Raw genomic sequence first — 17,205 nt, 5'->3', positions numbered from 1 at the left:
ATCCAATTCTCTACTCATTTCCACAGACACCAAACTAGATCAGGCTCTGGGCAACTTCCCGTTGCTACATCAGGTTTCCATTAAGGTTCCCTAACTCCAATCTCACAGCCCTTCCTACTATAGACCTCCTCCAACATAAACTGGACCATAATCTTGCCTTGCTCAAACTGCTTTAATAGTTGCCCACTGACAACTTTCCTCTAGCATGTCATGTTATAATTTTGGCATGTCTATAACTTCACTTCTCCTCATCCTGGGACACTGTTTAGTACTGTGTTAAAAGTAAGGATTTTGAGCCAGTTAACCTGGACTCAACTCCCAGCTCCATCTCTTACTCATGGTGTATAAGTTACTTAGACCTTCTATGGTTCCTATGTAGAATGAGAGTATTATCTATATTTAGGGTTATTATGAAGATTAAATGAACATAATATATAAAGTTAGTAAAACACTTAGAACCGTGTCTGGCATTCAGTAAGTGCTCCGTAAGTGTTAGCATTAATTATTATTGTCTCTCAACACTCTACAGCTTTGTACTCAGAGGCAGCAAACAGCCTGTAGCTCCTTGTAGATATCAAATTCTTCTGCCTGAAGCAAATTCTCTGGAATTTTTGCCTAATTACCTCCTTCCTAATCAACCTTTAAGACTCTGCTTAGGTGTTATCTCCAAAAGGCCTTCTCTGGAGCACTATCTTACCTCTGTCTACCCTAAAAGCCCTCCCTCTTTTGTTCTTTTATATGTTATGTACATGCTCCTGGCATAACAGTGAACACGTTACATATACTGAAGTTATCTATTTGTGTGAATGTCTGTAACACCAGACTGAAAATCTGGCAAAGGAAGGGGCATTTCTTATTCAACTTTGGATTTCAAAACAGTATCAAAGTAAATTCACAAGGTTCTACTGAATATGTCCTATGTATAATGCATGAACTAAACAATAATGTTAGGGACCAAATCTAATCTAGCTTCGCATTTGAAAGCTAAAATAGTGATACTGTTAAAACAACAAATGAAAGTAATTTGGACAACATCTACATGGCCTAACAGAGGAAAAAAAGCATGGTCTATACTTATATATTTTACATTTGCTTCTTGTCCCCAAGCTAGGTTTTCAGAAGTGGTCGTTAATGAAAAACCAACAAACCGTCTTTTTTAGAAAGAAGCAATTTCATTATTTTTAGATGCAGCAATTTCATAGGCTGCATCTGCATTAGATAATTGAGTAAATGCACCAGTAAATGCAGTAAGCCATTGGTTGGTACCCAAATATACTGCTGTACGTTTCTGGCTGATATGATTATAGGAATTCCAACATCAGTATTTAAAATATGCATGCAGTCATTGAATACAGCAAAATGAAGCATTAGGCGCCTATAGGCAAAATGAAGCATTTTTTGACTCATGAGTGCTGATTATATTACACAAACTACAATAGCTGATCTCCAAAGCATTTATATTTGTAATTATTTTCCATTTTACTCGCCTGAAAATTTCAATTAAATGAATGCAATATTAACTGTGAATACTCACTCAGTGTGGCAGGGTCTTTTGCTTGTCCCTTCTTCCTGATGGGGTGCAAATTTACAGCTGGCACCTGAAGCACCTGGCTCACTCTGTGGGACTGATGCAAATGGGCTTTAGCTGCTTGGCCAGCTGACCTCACAGGCACTGGAGACATTTCTGATGACCTGACTGATCTTTTCTCACTTAGATTCTTGGTCACTAATAGAAGAGAGTAAGAAATACATAATTCTGCATTTAAGGCAAGGTTGTTACCACTGACAATAGTACACGGCTCATTAAAACCACTTATTTTTAACACAAAGAAGATTAATTTTCCTAACAAAAATTTCATGTATTATTTCAAAAATTTTGTAGAATTAAGTTAATTTTACTCCCTAAATTAAGATAATAGACTTAATTAGCTCCATCTGCACCATCATCCTAATGGCCAAGTTAACATCCTCTCATCTATATTATTTTTTTTTTGACAGATCCTACCTCAGGTTTATTTCTACAAATAACACAGGATGACACCCGTCCCAAGCAGACAACACCCCAGGGGTCACATCAGTCCTTCTGTCTTCGTATCGGTGACAGAAGAGCCTTTCTTGGTGCCTAGGCAACCTTTGAAAGCCAGAACCAGAGTCGCAGCTGCACCCTGTGCCCTGATTTGAGCCTTGGCCTCTGGCCAGCGGAGCCTGAGACCCTTGGTGATGTGGGAATGAGCATTTCCCTGAGCCTGGGGTGAGCGATGTAGTCAAGTCAACTGAGCTTGTGGCTGCTGCCCTTTGCAATCTGGGCTTGACCTCCTTGGGCTTTATAAGAGCCTATATAGCCTTGGCAGGTACACGCATGGCCTTGGTGTTTTTGGCTGGCATCTTCCTCAGGTACTTCTTGTTGTGCCTCTTGGCAAACCTAATGTTCCTCAGGAACTTGGATTCCACCCCCTTCAGAGATTCAAAGCTTTGTGATCAGGGTTTCTTGATGCCATTTCTGTGCCATGTATGGGACTTGCTGTTCATGGTGTGGTTCCTGAACTTGGCCATGTGTGCACCAAAGCCCCGAAGCACTTGGAACCCAAAGAGCTAGCATCCTCTCATTTATACTACTGAAATACTCCCCTCACTGTATCAATTCTAGCATGCCTTCAAGTCATTCTCCATACAAGAGTGCAATGACTCTTCCATCATGAAAATCTGATCATGCCATTTTCTTTTTAAAATTTATTTTACTTATTTTTGGCTGCACTGGGTCTTCGTTGCTGCACTCTGGCTTTCTCTAGTTGTGGTGAGCTGGGTGGACTACTGTTCGTTGTGGTGCATGGGATTCTCACTGTGGTGGCTTCTCTTGTTGCAGAGCATGGGCTCTAGGCATGTGGGCTTCAGTGGTTGTGGCGTGTGGGCTCAGTAGTTGTGGCTTGAGGGCTCTAGAGCACAGGCTCAGTAGTTGTGGCGCGTGTGCTTAGTTGTTCTGCGGCATGTGGGATCTTCCCGGACCAGGGCTCGAACCTGTGTCACCTGCATTGGCAGGCGGATTGTTAACCACTGCGCCACCAGGGAAGCCCTATCGTGCCACTTTCCTTCTCCAAATGCCCTACACAAACTTTTTTAGATGCCTTGCCACTGCTCTCAGGATAAAGACACAAATCCCTAAAACAAGGTCTATTAGACCCTGCATGATCCAGCTTCCCTAATAACCCACACTCTGCAGCTACTAGATTAGGTCCCGTTTTATGTTCTCAAGGCATCCTGTATCCTTCCTTCACAGCATTGATAACTGTAACGATACAATTGTCTGTGAGATTAATCAATTAATGTCTCTTCCCCCCACAAGGCTATAACTAACATGACTGTAAAGACTGTTTACTTTGTTCACTACTATATCCCTGTGTGTCCAGTGATGGATAGAAAACAGAGGCTTAACAGGTAGTTGTTGAATAAGTGAAATTATTTCAACAGCTATACATGGGAATACCAGAGATATTTATAAGTAGATGGTTAGTATACTTGAAGATGAACATCAGAATTAAAAACTAAGAACTCTTGGGCTTCCCTGGTGGCGCAGTGGTTGGGAGTCCACCTGCCGATGCAGGGGACACAGGTTCGTGCCCCGGTCCGGGAGGATCCCACATGCCGCGGAGTGGCTGGGCCCGTGAGTCATGGCCGCTGGGCCTGCGTGTCCAGGGCCTGTGCTCCGCAACGGGAGAGGCCACGGCGGTGAGAGGCCCGCGTACCACACAAAAAAAACAAAACTAAGAACTCTGACTTAAGAAACAAAAAGCTGCCTCCTCTGTATAAAATCAATACTATAGTCCAAAGAAAAAAACTTCTTCCTTCAGGTAGTATTTTTAGTACTTTTAATTCTTCAGGCAATTATTCAGGGTGGTTTTAATTCAGGTCCAACCTCAATACTCCATGATATTTTTGTTTTAAACACCAAGATAAAAGTGTTTAACCTGTCCCAGCACAGCTACAATAGTCAGCTACTATGCTTTTATTATCAGAACCTAGAGAATATTTTGGGTAATAAGAATTAGGGAAGGGGCTTCCCTGGTGGCGCAGTGGTTGAGAATCTGCCTGCTAATGCAGGGGACACGGGTTCGAGCCCTGGTCTGGGAGGATCCCACATGCCACAGAGCAACTAGGCCCGTGAGCCACAACTACTGAGCCTGCACGTCTGGAGCCTGTGCTCTGCAACAAGAGAGGCCCGTGCACCGTGATAAAGAGTGGCCCCCACTTGCCACAACTAGAGAAAGCCCTCGCACAGAAATGAAGACCCAACACAGCAAAAATAAATAAAAAATAATTAATAAAACTCCTACCCCCAACATCTTCTAAAAAAAAAAGGATTAGGGAATATCTCAGAAAGTCAAAGCAAAGTGCTCCTGGGGGATAATAGGCAGTAGCACATCAACTGACTGAATCCAAGATGTTACCAACTTTTGGTTAGAGCCATGAAACATTTTCCCCCCAACACTAATCAATTCCATACTGACATCTTATTTTAATAGTTGCCATAGTACAAAGAAAAAAATCAAGAGACTACTTTGAATATAAAAAAAGAGGTCACAGGTGAGTGCCAAAACTCACACATATATACTTATTATGAAGAACCAAATTCTATGTTTGCCAATCAACTATTGTTTGGGTTTGGAATTTATTTAAACATTTAAAAATCAATGATGCAATAAAAATCAAAGACTCTCAAACTAAAATAAAGGAACATGAATTGAATTAAATTTTCACAAAACAATTTAACTTTCAGTTTAAGAAAGACCCACAGGTTTTCTCATTTTAAATCAGTATTAAAATCAATGGTAGTGAGACACCATTTAGTGTTATGAAAAAAGAAGTAGATAAGTCTAGGGTGGGTGTGAGAGGAGAAAGGTATCGCAGGTGTGTGTGAATGCGTGGTGGGGGGAGGAGAGAGAGAACGCAGAGGTTGGTATGTGGGATCTTTCTAGGAGTCAAAAAAGTTTTTAAATTAATTAATTAGTCATTTGGCTGCGCCGGGTCTTAGTTGCAGCACACGGGATCTTCGTTGTCGCGTGTAGGATCTTTGTGTAGGATCTTCATTGCGGCATTAGTTGCGGCATGCATGTGGGATCTACTTCCCTAACCAGGGATCGAACCCAGGCCCCCGGCATTGGGAGCAGAGTCTTAACCACTGGACCATCAGGGAAGTCCCTAGGCCTCAAAATTTTAACAATGAGCAAAGCATAAAAAAGGTTTCGGGCTTCCCTGGTGGCGCAGTGGTTGAGAGTCTGCCTGCCGATGCAGGGGACACGGGTTCGTGCCCTGGTCCGGGAAGATCCCACATGCTGTGGAGCGGCTGGGCCCGTGAGCCATGGCCGCTGAGCCTGCGCGTCTGGAGCCTGTGCTCCGCAATGGGAGATGCCACAACAGTGAGAGGCCCGCATACCGCAAAAAAAAAAAAGAAAAAAAAAAGGTTTCTATGCTTCTGAATATCCCAAATCATATTTAGGGAACAAAGAAAAGCAGATAGTGAAAACAAAAGATAAAATAAACAACCTTTTATCAGACAAAAGCAGGAATAATAAATTGCATTCAGTAACCACAAGATGATGAAGTCTATATTGCATTACTTGGGAAAAAATAATTTTGATGATCATTCAAAGCAACGTCAGAGATATTTAATAAATGTGTATATGGCTTTGAACTTTAAAACATGAATAAAATTTGAAGATTCTATATACTTTTTCAGTCTTTACTTTTGACATGTACCATTTTCTCATAGCAGACACTTCTTGATAACCCACCAGGTGGTAAGAAATTTTTCCAGATACTTTCCAAGTCTATATATATTATTTTTAACAGCCATATATCATTCTTTGTATTGATAAGGAAGCAGTGTACTTAACTATTCTCCAGCGTTTTGGTATCTGTGTGAGTTCTTTTTCCATTGTAATACATGCTGCACAATCCCAATACTGGACACCTCACAGACTGCTGTGAGGAGGAGTAAATGGCAATGTTTATAAAAGTGTTTAGCATGGTTGCTGGCATATAGAGAGCACTCAGTAATTGTTAGCTTTCATTATTTTATTTCTTTCTCTTAATTTAATAGGTTTGATGTAGAAAGAATCTGAGATAAAACATAGTACCAATACTTGCTTGAGTTTTACATTTAGGAAAACAAGAGATCTAAGATGAAGAGAAACTTGTTCAAATGGTAATAAATGAGACCCAAACTCTGTCTCCATCCTTTAGTAGGCGTTCTTTTCATCACACCCCATTCATTTTCCTATTGGTAAAAGTGTTCAAGATACTGTTTTTATAACAACACTTACTGAATGGCTCATTACCCTACATTTTAAAATTCACTGTGAATCTGAATTTTAAAATCAATACTTGGTTGTATTTCCATTTTATCTTTTCTACTCTATTGACATACTTTTTCAATTACTATGTAAATACTATATCATTTATCAATTTCAGGGTCAACCCATGATAATTACAATTTCCCCCTATCAATTAGGAACACAGAAATAGAAAAACTGAACCTTCCCCCTCATATATTCTGTCAACATTTAATCAAGTTCTATACATCATATTGGGATTTTTACTGGTGTAATATTTAATCATATATATAGATAGATAATACTCACTTATAATGGAAGTACAATCATCTTTATTTTGTTATTACAACAAACACAATATATTTTACCATCTTTTTTTTTTTTTTTTTTTTTTTTTGCGGTATGCGGGCCTCTCACTGTTGTGACCTCTCCCATTGCGGAGCACAGGCTCCGGACGCGCAGGCTCAGCGGCCATGGCTCACGGGCCCAGCCGCTCCGCGGCATGTGGGATCTTCCCGGACCGGGGCACGAACCCGCATCCCCTGCATCGGCAGGCGGACTCTCAACCACTGCGCCACCAGGGAAGCCCTATTTTACCATCTTTGATCTCTGCTTTTACAACTCATGATTTCCTTGACCCAGAGACACACACATTCTATTGTTTGTACTTAATTAAAAAAAAAAAGTATTGAGAATAGGCTCTATTTTGTTCATATTTTATATTTATAAATATTAGAATACGTCTAATTTTTCTTGTTTTACCTTATTTACTGATGCCTATAACACACCTATTATCTCTAACAGTATATTAATTAAATTTATTGTATTTTTTCAGTTGGTAAATGATATTATCTGTAAAATTTTTAGGAAAGAGAAATTTTTCACTTATTTTACTCTTCATTTAGGGATGAAGATAAGAACATTCTCAAAGAGAAGGGCTCCTCTATAATGTTTCACTTTTTATAAGAAGACCTTAAAATGCTTTTTAAAGAACTATATCACTCCATTTCTTGCACAGAGTAATCATCAGGAATGGATGAGAATTCAGTATCTGATTAACATGATCACATGATGCTTGAGGTATGTCAGTAAACTTTTGTGAGTGAAAGTTAATTTTCTTGGGACTTCAGGATAATACTAGAGCAATAAATTTCTATTTTGTTGTGCTGTTTAGTGTCACGTAAGTGAAAACTTATACTTACAGGTACCATATGCAGGCTCCCACTGCAATGACATCATCTGGAACTTCTCCTCATCTGTTTCTACATCCAGACTGGAAAGATACTGCTTCACTTTCCTTGCCATTTGGGCATCTTCGTACAGCTTCTTAGCATTAAGCAGAGAGCTACGGCGTGCCTTTTTTTTGTGAGCACCTCCCTGAACATCCAGCATGTTTGAATTTGTGCTGCCTTGACTCAGTGACCTGTAAGAAGATGGAGATCACCATAAGGGGCTGTAAAGATGAAAATTAACTATGGCAAATTGAAGATTAAAAGAATTCTGTTCTGTTAATGCAACTGCATGCTGATGCAAATGAGTTAAAAGATGAAGAGCATTAATGCAAAGTAATATGGCACATATGGCAACATTCTGAGTTTTCAGATTCAGCAAAGTTCAGAATTCAAAAGAATAAGTTAACAATTCCCCCCAAAGCAACAAATTCCATCAGACCTGTGTTTGGTGCCTTTGCAACCCATGGCACAACTGTGACAAGTATAAGCATTCCTTTGGCCCTATGGCCATCCACACTCTGAACATATGGCGAGAGCCTAGTTCAGGACAAGTCCACCTTGAGCCAGATCTCTGCATCAGGATTTTTCAGCAGGGGAGTTTCTAGAGCAGCTTTGCTTGTACGTGCTGCTTTGGACATGCTATCGCCATCACCATTCCTGTATATAGCTGGCCCATTCCGAGCATGCTCACCGATTTTACCAGTTACCAGATTTTGATGAAAATTCAAATAGAACAACCGGTAAGAAAAATAACACCATTTATACTCAATTCAATATAGTCAGAGATCAGAAATGCAATAAAAAGCTACTCAATGCTTCCACTCACATATGAAATGGTTGGGCAATATGTGGCTTCTGGACTGGGGATATGGGATCTTTCTTTTGCAATGCCTCTAAATGTGATGAAACTACAAGCTGGATAGGAATAACTATAATTGAAACAAGCTATAGCTTTACATCCAACTGTACTCTTTTTGGCAGACTTCTTTCTACAATAACCACATCTAGAACCACTGGAAAACAGGAACTGCAATGCTATTTGTCCTTTGTAACAAGGATAGCAAACACAAGGTTCTAGACAATTTTTATTTTAAAGGCAGTTGCCATTCTAAAATAATAAAGATATCTATGGCTCTTCTAAGTTAACCTCCCAATTACCCAAAGATGTTCTAAATACACATACCACAACCATACAACAATTTGTTTTTTTCTGTGCTCACATATACCGTTTAAAACAAACAACTAAAATCCTAATGTTTTCATTGTAAATTAAGTGAAATCAAGTTGTAAAAAATGTTACTTTTCTTTTGCAATTTTAAGATCTTTAAAGGAGTGTGTCTTACATTTGATGGCAACTTTCAATTGTTACTGGTCAGGCAGAAACTGTGATGTGGTTGTTGCTACTTACATACGCAGAAACTCCTAAACCTTCAGAGTGGTTTGGAAAAAATCCAATGCCATTAGTGAATTACTCCCTTAACCTCCAGGAACCAAATGATTATAAGGATGTAGTGAACCTAACAAGTTCAATAACATTCCCAAAGCAGGTGTCAAAAGGATGTTAGCCCTAAATAACCTAAGAGCCCAGCACCAGCAGCTTTTTGTTCTTTTATGGCTTGTTTTAAGAAGTGTGGCATTACCAACATATTTGACGGCACAAAAGGCAATACTGTGTGAGGAAAAAAAAAAACCCAGAAACTAATAACTCTAAAGGTGATTCAGAAAATTCATATTCTAAATACGAAGAAGTTTTAGAAAGACCTAAACCAATTTATATTTTATATTTCCCTTTTTATGAATGCAAAAAGGTGTTATGTGATAAAAACACATACCTAAGTTTATATAAGAGCTCTTTTAACAAGTATAAAGTTAAAAAATTCTCAGTGTTAAGAAGGTACTGCAGTGATTTTTCTTCGTGGTACATAAAACAACAGTGATCCCAACAACTGATGATGTCTCAGATTCAAAGAAATGCAGTAAAATCAAGTCCCAACATTTAGGAGCAAATTTGAATACAAGTATTTAATAATTTTATGTAAGTTGATATAAAAAAGTGTCCAGAAATCTAGGATACATACAAAATTTTAATAAGTGAAAATATCATGATAAATGGCAATGTCTTCTAAGCTACTTTCAAAATGCTTTGATGTAAAAACAAAAATATCTAGTGCCTGCAAACATCATACAAAGCAACCCTAAAGCTGAATAAACAGTGAATGTGTTACATAAGTCATTCAAACACCCCAAAATCCCCACTAAGATATACTGTTCAAGTATTCTTCTTCATAACAGTAACGTTAGGAATCAATTTCTATCTTCAATGAGAAGAACCAGAGAAGACCAAGACATAAATGTAAAGTATAGAAGAAAACACAGGAGAAACACAGAGAAGGAAGAAAGCAGAAGGGAATTCAAGTTCACCAAGCTTCAACAGAAAGCAAAAGACCACAAATAAGACAAGACTCAAAGTAAGTGGCTCACAAAAAATCCTTCTTATATGTAATATAAAAGCATCTAACTTCATGATTCACTATAATCTTAAAAGAGCAAAATTCTTCTTATTTAATCCCCTCATCCACAAAACCCATCTTTTTCTTCAACTAAAAATGAAAGGACCAGATAGATGATTTATAAGATCCCAAACATTCTATGATTCTACATGGATACCTAGCTATCTATTACAGATCTGTAAGCAGAGATCTGAACCTACTTGAACAACAAAAGGTGTTGTTAGTTCTGATTCTATTTCAGTTTTAAGAGAGATAAGGGAGTCTTTAATTAAATTGGTAGGAATTTAAAACTCAATGCTATATGTCTCATGGTATTAGTGGATCTGAACAATTAAAATCATCCTCTATTTCAATTATTTACTAACTCAATATTACAGTATCGTTTGGATAAAGGCTGCACCCTTTTGGAAAACTGATGGAAAAATGTAACCTTTATAAACAACCCTTTTACCCATTTTAATATACTTAAACATTTATTTTTATAAAATATGGCATGTGAATAAAAGAAAATAGTGTGGACTCTGGAATCAGACTACCACCATTAGTGAATCAGAATCCACCATTAGTGAGCTCTAGGAATTTGGACAACTCTCTCTTCCCCATCTGTACCATGGGAATAACATTACCTATTTCATAGAGTGGCTGAAGAATTAAATAATTCATATAAAGTGCACAGAGAAGTATATGGCACATAGGAAGCACACAACAAATATATGCTGTCATCATCATCATCTAACTGACCCTGCTAAATAAAATCTAAAAGGGACTTTATGGGACGTCCACAATGGAAAAGTAAAGGGAAAAAAAGCTAGTTCTAACACTATTTTAACCTTGTTAGCAAAAGGCATTTATTTGTCAGGAATGTAGGTTGACAGGGTTAATAGAACACATGCTATTTTACGTGCGTGCATTAATGAAAAGGATGCAGTATATGTTAACAGTTGCACAACCTTCATTCCAGTTGCATTCATCTCTACACTTACCCCAGACTCCGCCACCTCTTCTTCCTGTAAGCAAGAGCCACAAACATTGAAGCATATGTTTGAATAGGAAAGCACAGAAAAAAGACAACAGTCGTGAGTCAGAGAAACTATGGAGACAGAACAGAAAAATTTTACTAGAAAAAAATGGTAGCTTAACAGTAAAATGACTTTAATGGAATACAAGGGGGTAAAATGAATTATGATATGTACTGAAAGCCAAAAAACTCCACACCATTTAAAAGTATGCTTTTAGACCAATTATATTTTTAATACCTAATTCATTTAGAGGCTTATGTTAATAAGAAGCTTAAGGGAAAACATTTACTATGAATTTTGAATTCAAAGTTTTCAGGGAAACCTTAAATTAAGGAATATGATCTTTTGAACTTTTTTTTTTTAAAAAGGATTTTTGAGCCATACATTTAAGCGAGGATGAAATTACAAGAAACAAAGATTTATAATTTTGTTTAAGTGCAGAAATTTCTCTTACAATGTGTATTAACAAGAAATTTTGACAAGCAAATCCAACTTAAAATGTAAGTACAAACATATCATCAAAATCTTTATGATCCTGTATCTCCTTACACTACAATTGGGCTGAATCAAGATTCTTTTTAAAACTTTTATTCTCATTTATTTTTCTGCCCTTTCGCCCCAGTCCCAACTGGTCTCATTATATCCCTGGCTTGTATCCAATAAGCTCCAGCTCTGGCCAGCCCAAAATTCTGTTTTTCAGTTAGCACACTGACTACTGTTAAAATAAAAGGGGTTACTTTGTCTACACAAGATATTATACACCACCAAACTGGACAATTACTTGCTTAAAGAAAGCTAGTACATTTCAGTACTAGCTGACAAATACAATTGATTCAGGAAAACTTCAGTCTAATCCAATTATGTTTTATTTTTTCCTATACTGCACTCTACTCTAGCCTAGGCCATTCCCAAGGAAACAGCCAAGTTTACTGATTTCATCCTCAGTTTCTTCCTCCTTTGCTCATTTCTGAGGCATTGTACTTAAAATATTATCAACTGGTCTGGCAGGCTCACAAAGTCATTATCGTCTTGAGGAACGAGGGTGCTAAAATACATGAGTAGATGGATGTCTGTGTAAGACAACAGGGCGTGGTGGGGCCACTGTACAGGGACATAAAACAAAAACAAAAACTTAAAAACAAAAAAACAAACAAATCCTCCAGGTCTGCTTTGGTCTCTGGTTCGTACTGTTTTCTGCTTCTACACTGCTGAGCAATGATACTCCTCATTACATGTAGTGATTCTCAGGGACAGAAGTGGGATGGGTTGGGAAGAGGAGATATGATATACCCCTTCCTCGATACTTTGAGAATTTCTACACTAGAGCAATGATCAGGTCAACTACTTATAAAAACAAAGACTCCTGAACAGTGATTTAGACAAAACAAAACAAAAATAAAAAACCAATCCTGACACACACTGATTCTGTTTGGTTACAAAAACTCCATCTCTAACTTTTAAAAAACCAAGTATTTTTGTTTCCTTAGTAGGCTATATTTCTTTCAAGCCACAAGAATTGTGTCTGTCTGGGTAAACATTTCATTTTTAAAGCTCTTAGGTACTGAAGCTATACACAAAGGCTCAGAAGAAAATCAGACCAAAAATGAAAACCGTAATATCTTTTTACCCTAAAAATTACAGAAATTACTGGGAACAGCTTGACAACATACTTTATGTTTTATATAATTTGAGAAGGCATTTGTTATTACATTAAAAATGAATTTTAAAAAGCATTCTTAGAATATCAAGTTAATATTGAATGCAATTTTTATTTCATTTTTATTAAAGAGGGAGCATCCTTAAATTTGCACTTTCTAAACTGCGTTAAAGAATTTACATACAAATAAACAGCAGTACCATGCCTTGAAACCAAGGAATATATTTTAGAAGAATAAAGTAGAATTTAGGCAGAAATAGAACTTTAAAAATATTCAATAAAAATAAAAGACATGTTCAGTAAAAATAAAAGACTAATACTTCATACATTTGGTTAGAAACCAGATGTAAGCATCTGTCCTCTGTGATAACTTCAGTAAAGATCAGCAACTTACTTACATTTAAGTTACATGACATTTTAATTAACAATAACAATACAGAACTATCCATGTACTCAAAAAAGTAATAGAGAACTAGGGATCAAATCTCAGCAATTTATGTAATCCTGGACACATTACCTAACTGCCCTGAGCTTCAGTTTCTTCATATGTAAAAGGAAGGCCAATACTACTACCAACCTTTAAAGGTTATAGTGACAAACGATTACTTGAGAGTGACATCTGTAAAGCACTTAGTACACTGCGTAACAAATGGTAGATGGTCAATAAATGAAAACTATTATATCATGCTCATTGCCACTCTGTAACACTTACACACTTCAAAGGCATACCTCTGTCGGAACATCATAGCTGGGTCCATGTTAGCAGAAGTCATTCGAACAACTTGACGAATTTCCTTGGCAATCATTCTGAGCTTCTCAAAATTTACTAAACCATCTACTTTGGAATCATTTCCTATAGAATAAAAGTAACTTTTTTTAACTTCCAAAATTAAAATATCTATATAAAGGTAGCAGAAGTCAAGTTATTATTGTTGGAGGCACAAATGAGAACCTTCTTTATCAAACTGTCACTTTTGTTTTCAAGAACTGATAAACCCATAGATGGTTTAATCCTGCTCCCAGGGAATGAGCTAATGGGAGAAATTCTATTCCTACGGAAGTAATGATTATGATTATTAGAAAGTAAGAAACTGCATAGCTTCTAAAAGCCATTTCATTATGCTGTAGGCACACCTAGTAAAAAATACAGCTCCTCAAATCTAATTCTCCAGATGCCCAGCCCACTCTTAGGCAAGTACGTGCATCTGTTTTATTGGGCAGCAGAGGAGAGCACTTGAAAACTTAGGTTTTAGCCAGAGGTCACGAAGAGTGACCTTTGGTTTAACTAATCCAGTAAGGTTTCTATGGTTTACAGTACTTTAAAAAAATGTAAAATGAGCTGTCAACACTTAAGAAGTGGAAGACATCCCAAGAAAGCAAGAATTTGACTTCTCTCGAAGAAAAAAAGTGGGGTGGGTAGGTGGCGGATTAAATAATAAGTATTGATATGTCTGTTTACCAAGTGGTAATAATTAGTTAAAATTAAGAGGTGGCTGGCTCGTAGGGGTAGACATCTTCTAGTCTGCCATGCATCTTCTCTTCCCCAGGATTTGAATTTACAATCATGACTTTAATCATTAAACACAAATTTGCTTGTTCGTAAGTTCTATGGTTTTTGTTTCTGTTTCACCAAGTAGTTCTCTGAGGAAAAAAACTCATACACCTCTCAAAATGGTCTACTTTTCTTTGATGAGAACAGGAATGAGACCAGACTTAGCCCATATGTTGGCTTACCCAGTTCAAACTACAAGGCAAAAAATTATATGTTCAAAGGGTAATCTAACTGTCTTTTTCTCACACCTGTCTTTAACAGTTGGTGTGACCCTATTTATTTTCCACATAGCCCCCGAGGTGTCTGTGCAATTCCAAGTCCCTGAAGCCAAGTTTGAGAACCACATGGGTCTGGAACACACAGTGGGCTCCCTTTTTGTAGTAAATGGCACCTATCCATTGGACATATAAATTGTTCAGGGTCTCAACATGAGCTGAAAACAAAATGATAACCCAAAATACTTTCAAGTTACATAAACATGTTTTGAGGGAGCATGTCAGAAAAATATACTTGAAGCCTATAATGATATTTTCTTATGAAAAAGGAGTGATAATGAAAGTGGGGGCAGTACAACTAGTTAATTGGCACAACACGTCTGCTAAGAACAGTTAGAAAAGTTGGACAAAATAGAAAAAAAATGTTTTAAGTAATCAAAAAACTATCAAGGCTGTGAAGATCTGAAGCAATAATGAAGATCTGTGGCAAGTTAGCATTTCCCAGTGCTTGACCCAGCATCTGCTGATTTTAGAAAAGTGGATGATGAGCTGAAAAACTGAGTAGTGGCACCATGACCTTTGAAGTTAGAGAAGAACAACTTAAGTCTAGATAAATCTTCAATGTTTTGGGTTGGGATTTTGAAGGCCTATAATATATCCTCAGACTAAAGATAAACTAAATGTAGACTGGGATAAAAGTTGAGTGTTAAATTATCTCAAAATATGAAAATGGTTTAAGGTGATTTTTGGATTGCTAGCACCCCTAGCTGCCTGGCAGACGCAAGCTTTAATTCTCTCTGGAGGAATGTAATATTGTCTGAAACCCTAGATTATTTCTGTAATTTCTTTATACACAACATCCATTTGGTCAAAAATAACCAGGTACATCAGGAGAAAATTCAGTATGATTGAAATGCAAGGAAAAAAAAATAAAAGACAACAAAAAGACTCATAAAGGATCTAGATTATGGAGTTATTGGAGACAAACATAATAGTAACTGGTAAATATGTGCAAGGTTATAAAAAACAACACTGAGAACTTTGGCAGAGAACATGAAGATAAAAAATGAATTTAAATTGTAAAACTGGAAAAAAACCCCCAATAACTGAAATAAGGAATTTGCTGCTGGATTTAACAGTAAATTAGACATAGTTGAAGAAATGATTTAAAAATTGGACATTAAGCTGGGAGAAAATTACAAAATGAATAAAAATATCCACGTCAGAGAAAACCAAATGCTGCACCTAGTCACATCATAGCAAAACTAGAGAAAAACAGAGATAGAGAGAAGAGAAAATGATAAAGCAGCTATTAGAAAAAGGGTAGATTATTGTCAAAGGAACAACAAATAAGACTGACACTTGATTTATCAACAATAACAATGGAAGCCAGGAGACAGTTTTGCTATCTCAAAATGTTGAAAGGTAAGTGGCAACCAAAGTTATGCCTTAAGAATGAATATTAATTAAAGACATTTTTCAAATAAACAAAAAGTAAGAGATTTCATCACCAGCAGACTTGCACATAAGGGAATAATAATCAGTGTTCTACAGGAGAAAAAAACCCCAACCATATGAAAACTTTGAAATGCAGGAACAGTAACAATATCATCATGCAGGTAAAGCTAAATAAATGCTGACTTTAGTAAACAACAATAGTATCGTGTGGCATTTAAAGGCATGGAAACAACTGTATATGTCGGGAGGTAAGTAAATGGGAATTTAAATGGTCTAACTTCTTGCACTGCCTGACACACAGGAAAGTACTAATGAGTATTACTTGAATTAATATCAGCAAGTATAAATATATTGGGTTGGCCAAAAGGTTCCTTTGGTTTTTAAGTAAAACTAAAACACATTTTTCATTTTCACCAAGAACTTTATTGAACAACGTATGCACCTTTTTGTTCCACTACCTTCTGCCATTTTCCAGGTAACTTCATAATTCCATCTTCCCAAAACTTTTTATCTCTTTGAGAAAAGAACTGTTCCAGGTGCCTTTTACAGTCTTCCAGGAAATGGAAATTTTTTCCATTAAGAGAATTTTGTAAAGACGGAAATAAATGGAAATCCAAAAGTGCAATCTCTGGTGAATATGGCAGATGAAACAGAACTTCCCAGCCAAGCTGTAACAGTTCTTGCTTGGTCATAAAAGAAACATGCGGTCTTCCGTTATCCTGATAGAAGATTATGCATTTTCTGTTGACTAATTCTGAACGCTTTAGGTCGAGTGCCGCTTTCAGTTGGTCTAATTGGGAGCAGTACTTGTTGGAATTAATCATTGGGTTTTCTGGAAGGAGTTCATAATAGAAGACTCACTCCCTTCCAATCCCACCATATACACAACATCCATCACCTTCTTTGGATGAAGACCGGCCTTTGGTGTGGTTGGTGGTGGCTCATTTCGCTTGCCCCATGATCTCTTCTGTTCCACATTATTGTGCAGTAATCCACTTTTCATCACAGGTCACAATTTGTTTTAAAAACGAAACGTTTTCGTTACGTTTAAGTGTAGAATCACATGCAGAAATATGTTCAAGAAGGTTTTTTTTCACTTAACTTATGTGGAACCCAAACATTAAAGCAATTAACATACAAAGCTGGTGCAAATGATTTTCAATGCTTGATTTGGGTATTTTGAGTATGTTGGCTATCTCCAGCATGGTATAATGTTGATTGTTCTCAATTAATGTT

At 37.1% G+C, this 17,205-nt stretch overlaps 1 protein-coding gene across 5 annotated transcripts in view; it reads right to left on the bottom strand.

Annotated features, from left to right (window-relative positions):
• The window catches only part of RAPGEF6 (Rap guanine nucleotide exchange factor 6), a gene marked incomplete at both ends in the record, with an annotated part of 241,187 nt that overhangs the window by 11,799 nt on the left and 212,183 nt on the right, over positions 1–17,205 (bottom strand). For 3 of the 5 annotated variants that reach the window (XM_079703308.1, XM_079703304.1, XM_079703307.1), the window contains 4 exons: positions 1,535–1,726; positions 7,529–7,749; positions 11,052–11,075; positions 13,474–13,597. In XM_079703308.1, coding sequence (XP_079559434.1) covers positions 1,535–1,726; positions 7,529–7,749; positions 11,052–11,075; positions 13,474–13,597 — 561 coding nt within the window. The remainder of the gene's footprint in view (positions 1–1,534; positions 1,727–7,528; positions 7,750–11,051; positions 11,076–13,473; positions 13,598–17,205) is intronic. The other 2 variants (XM_079703306.1, XM_079703305.1) reach the window with 1 other exon arrangement.

Source organism: Hyperoodon ampullatus (genome assembly GCF_949752795.1).
Source record: "Hyperoodon ampullatus genome assembly, chromosome: 4".
NCBI classification, from domain to species: Eukaryota; Metazoa; Chordata; class Mammalia; order Artiodactyla; family Ziphiidae; genus Hyperoodon; species Hyperoodon ampullatus.
Note: the sequence above shows the minus strand (reverse complement) of the source record. Positions and strands in the feature narration are given on the sequence as shown.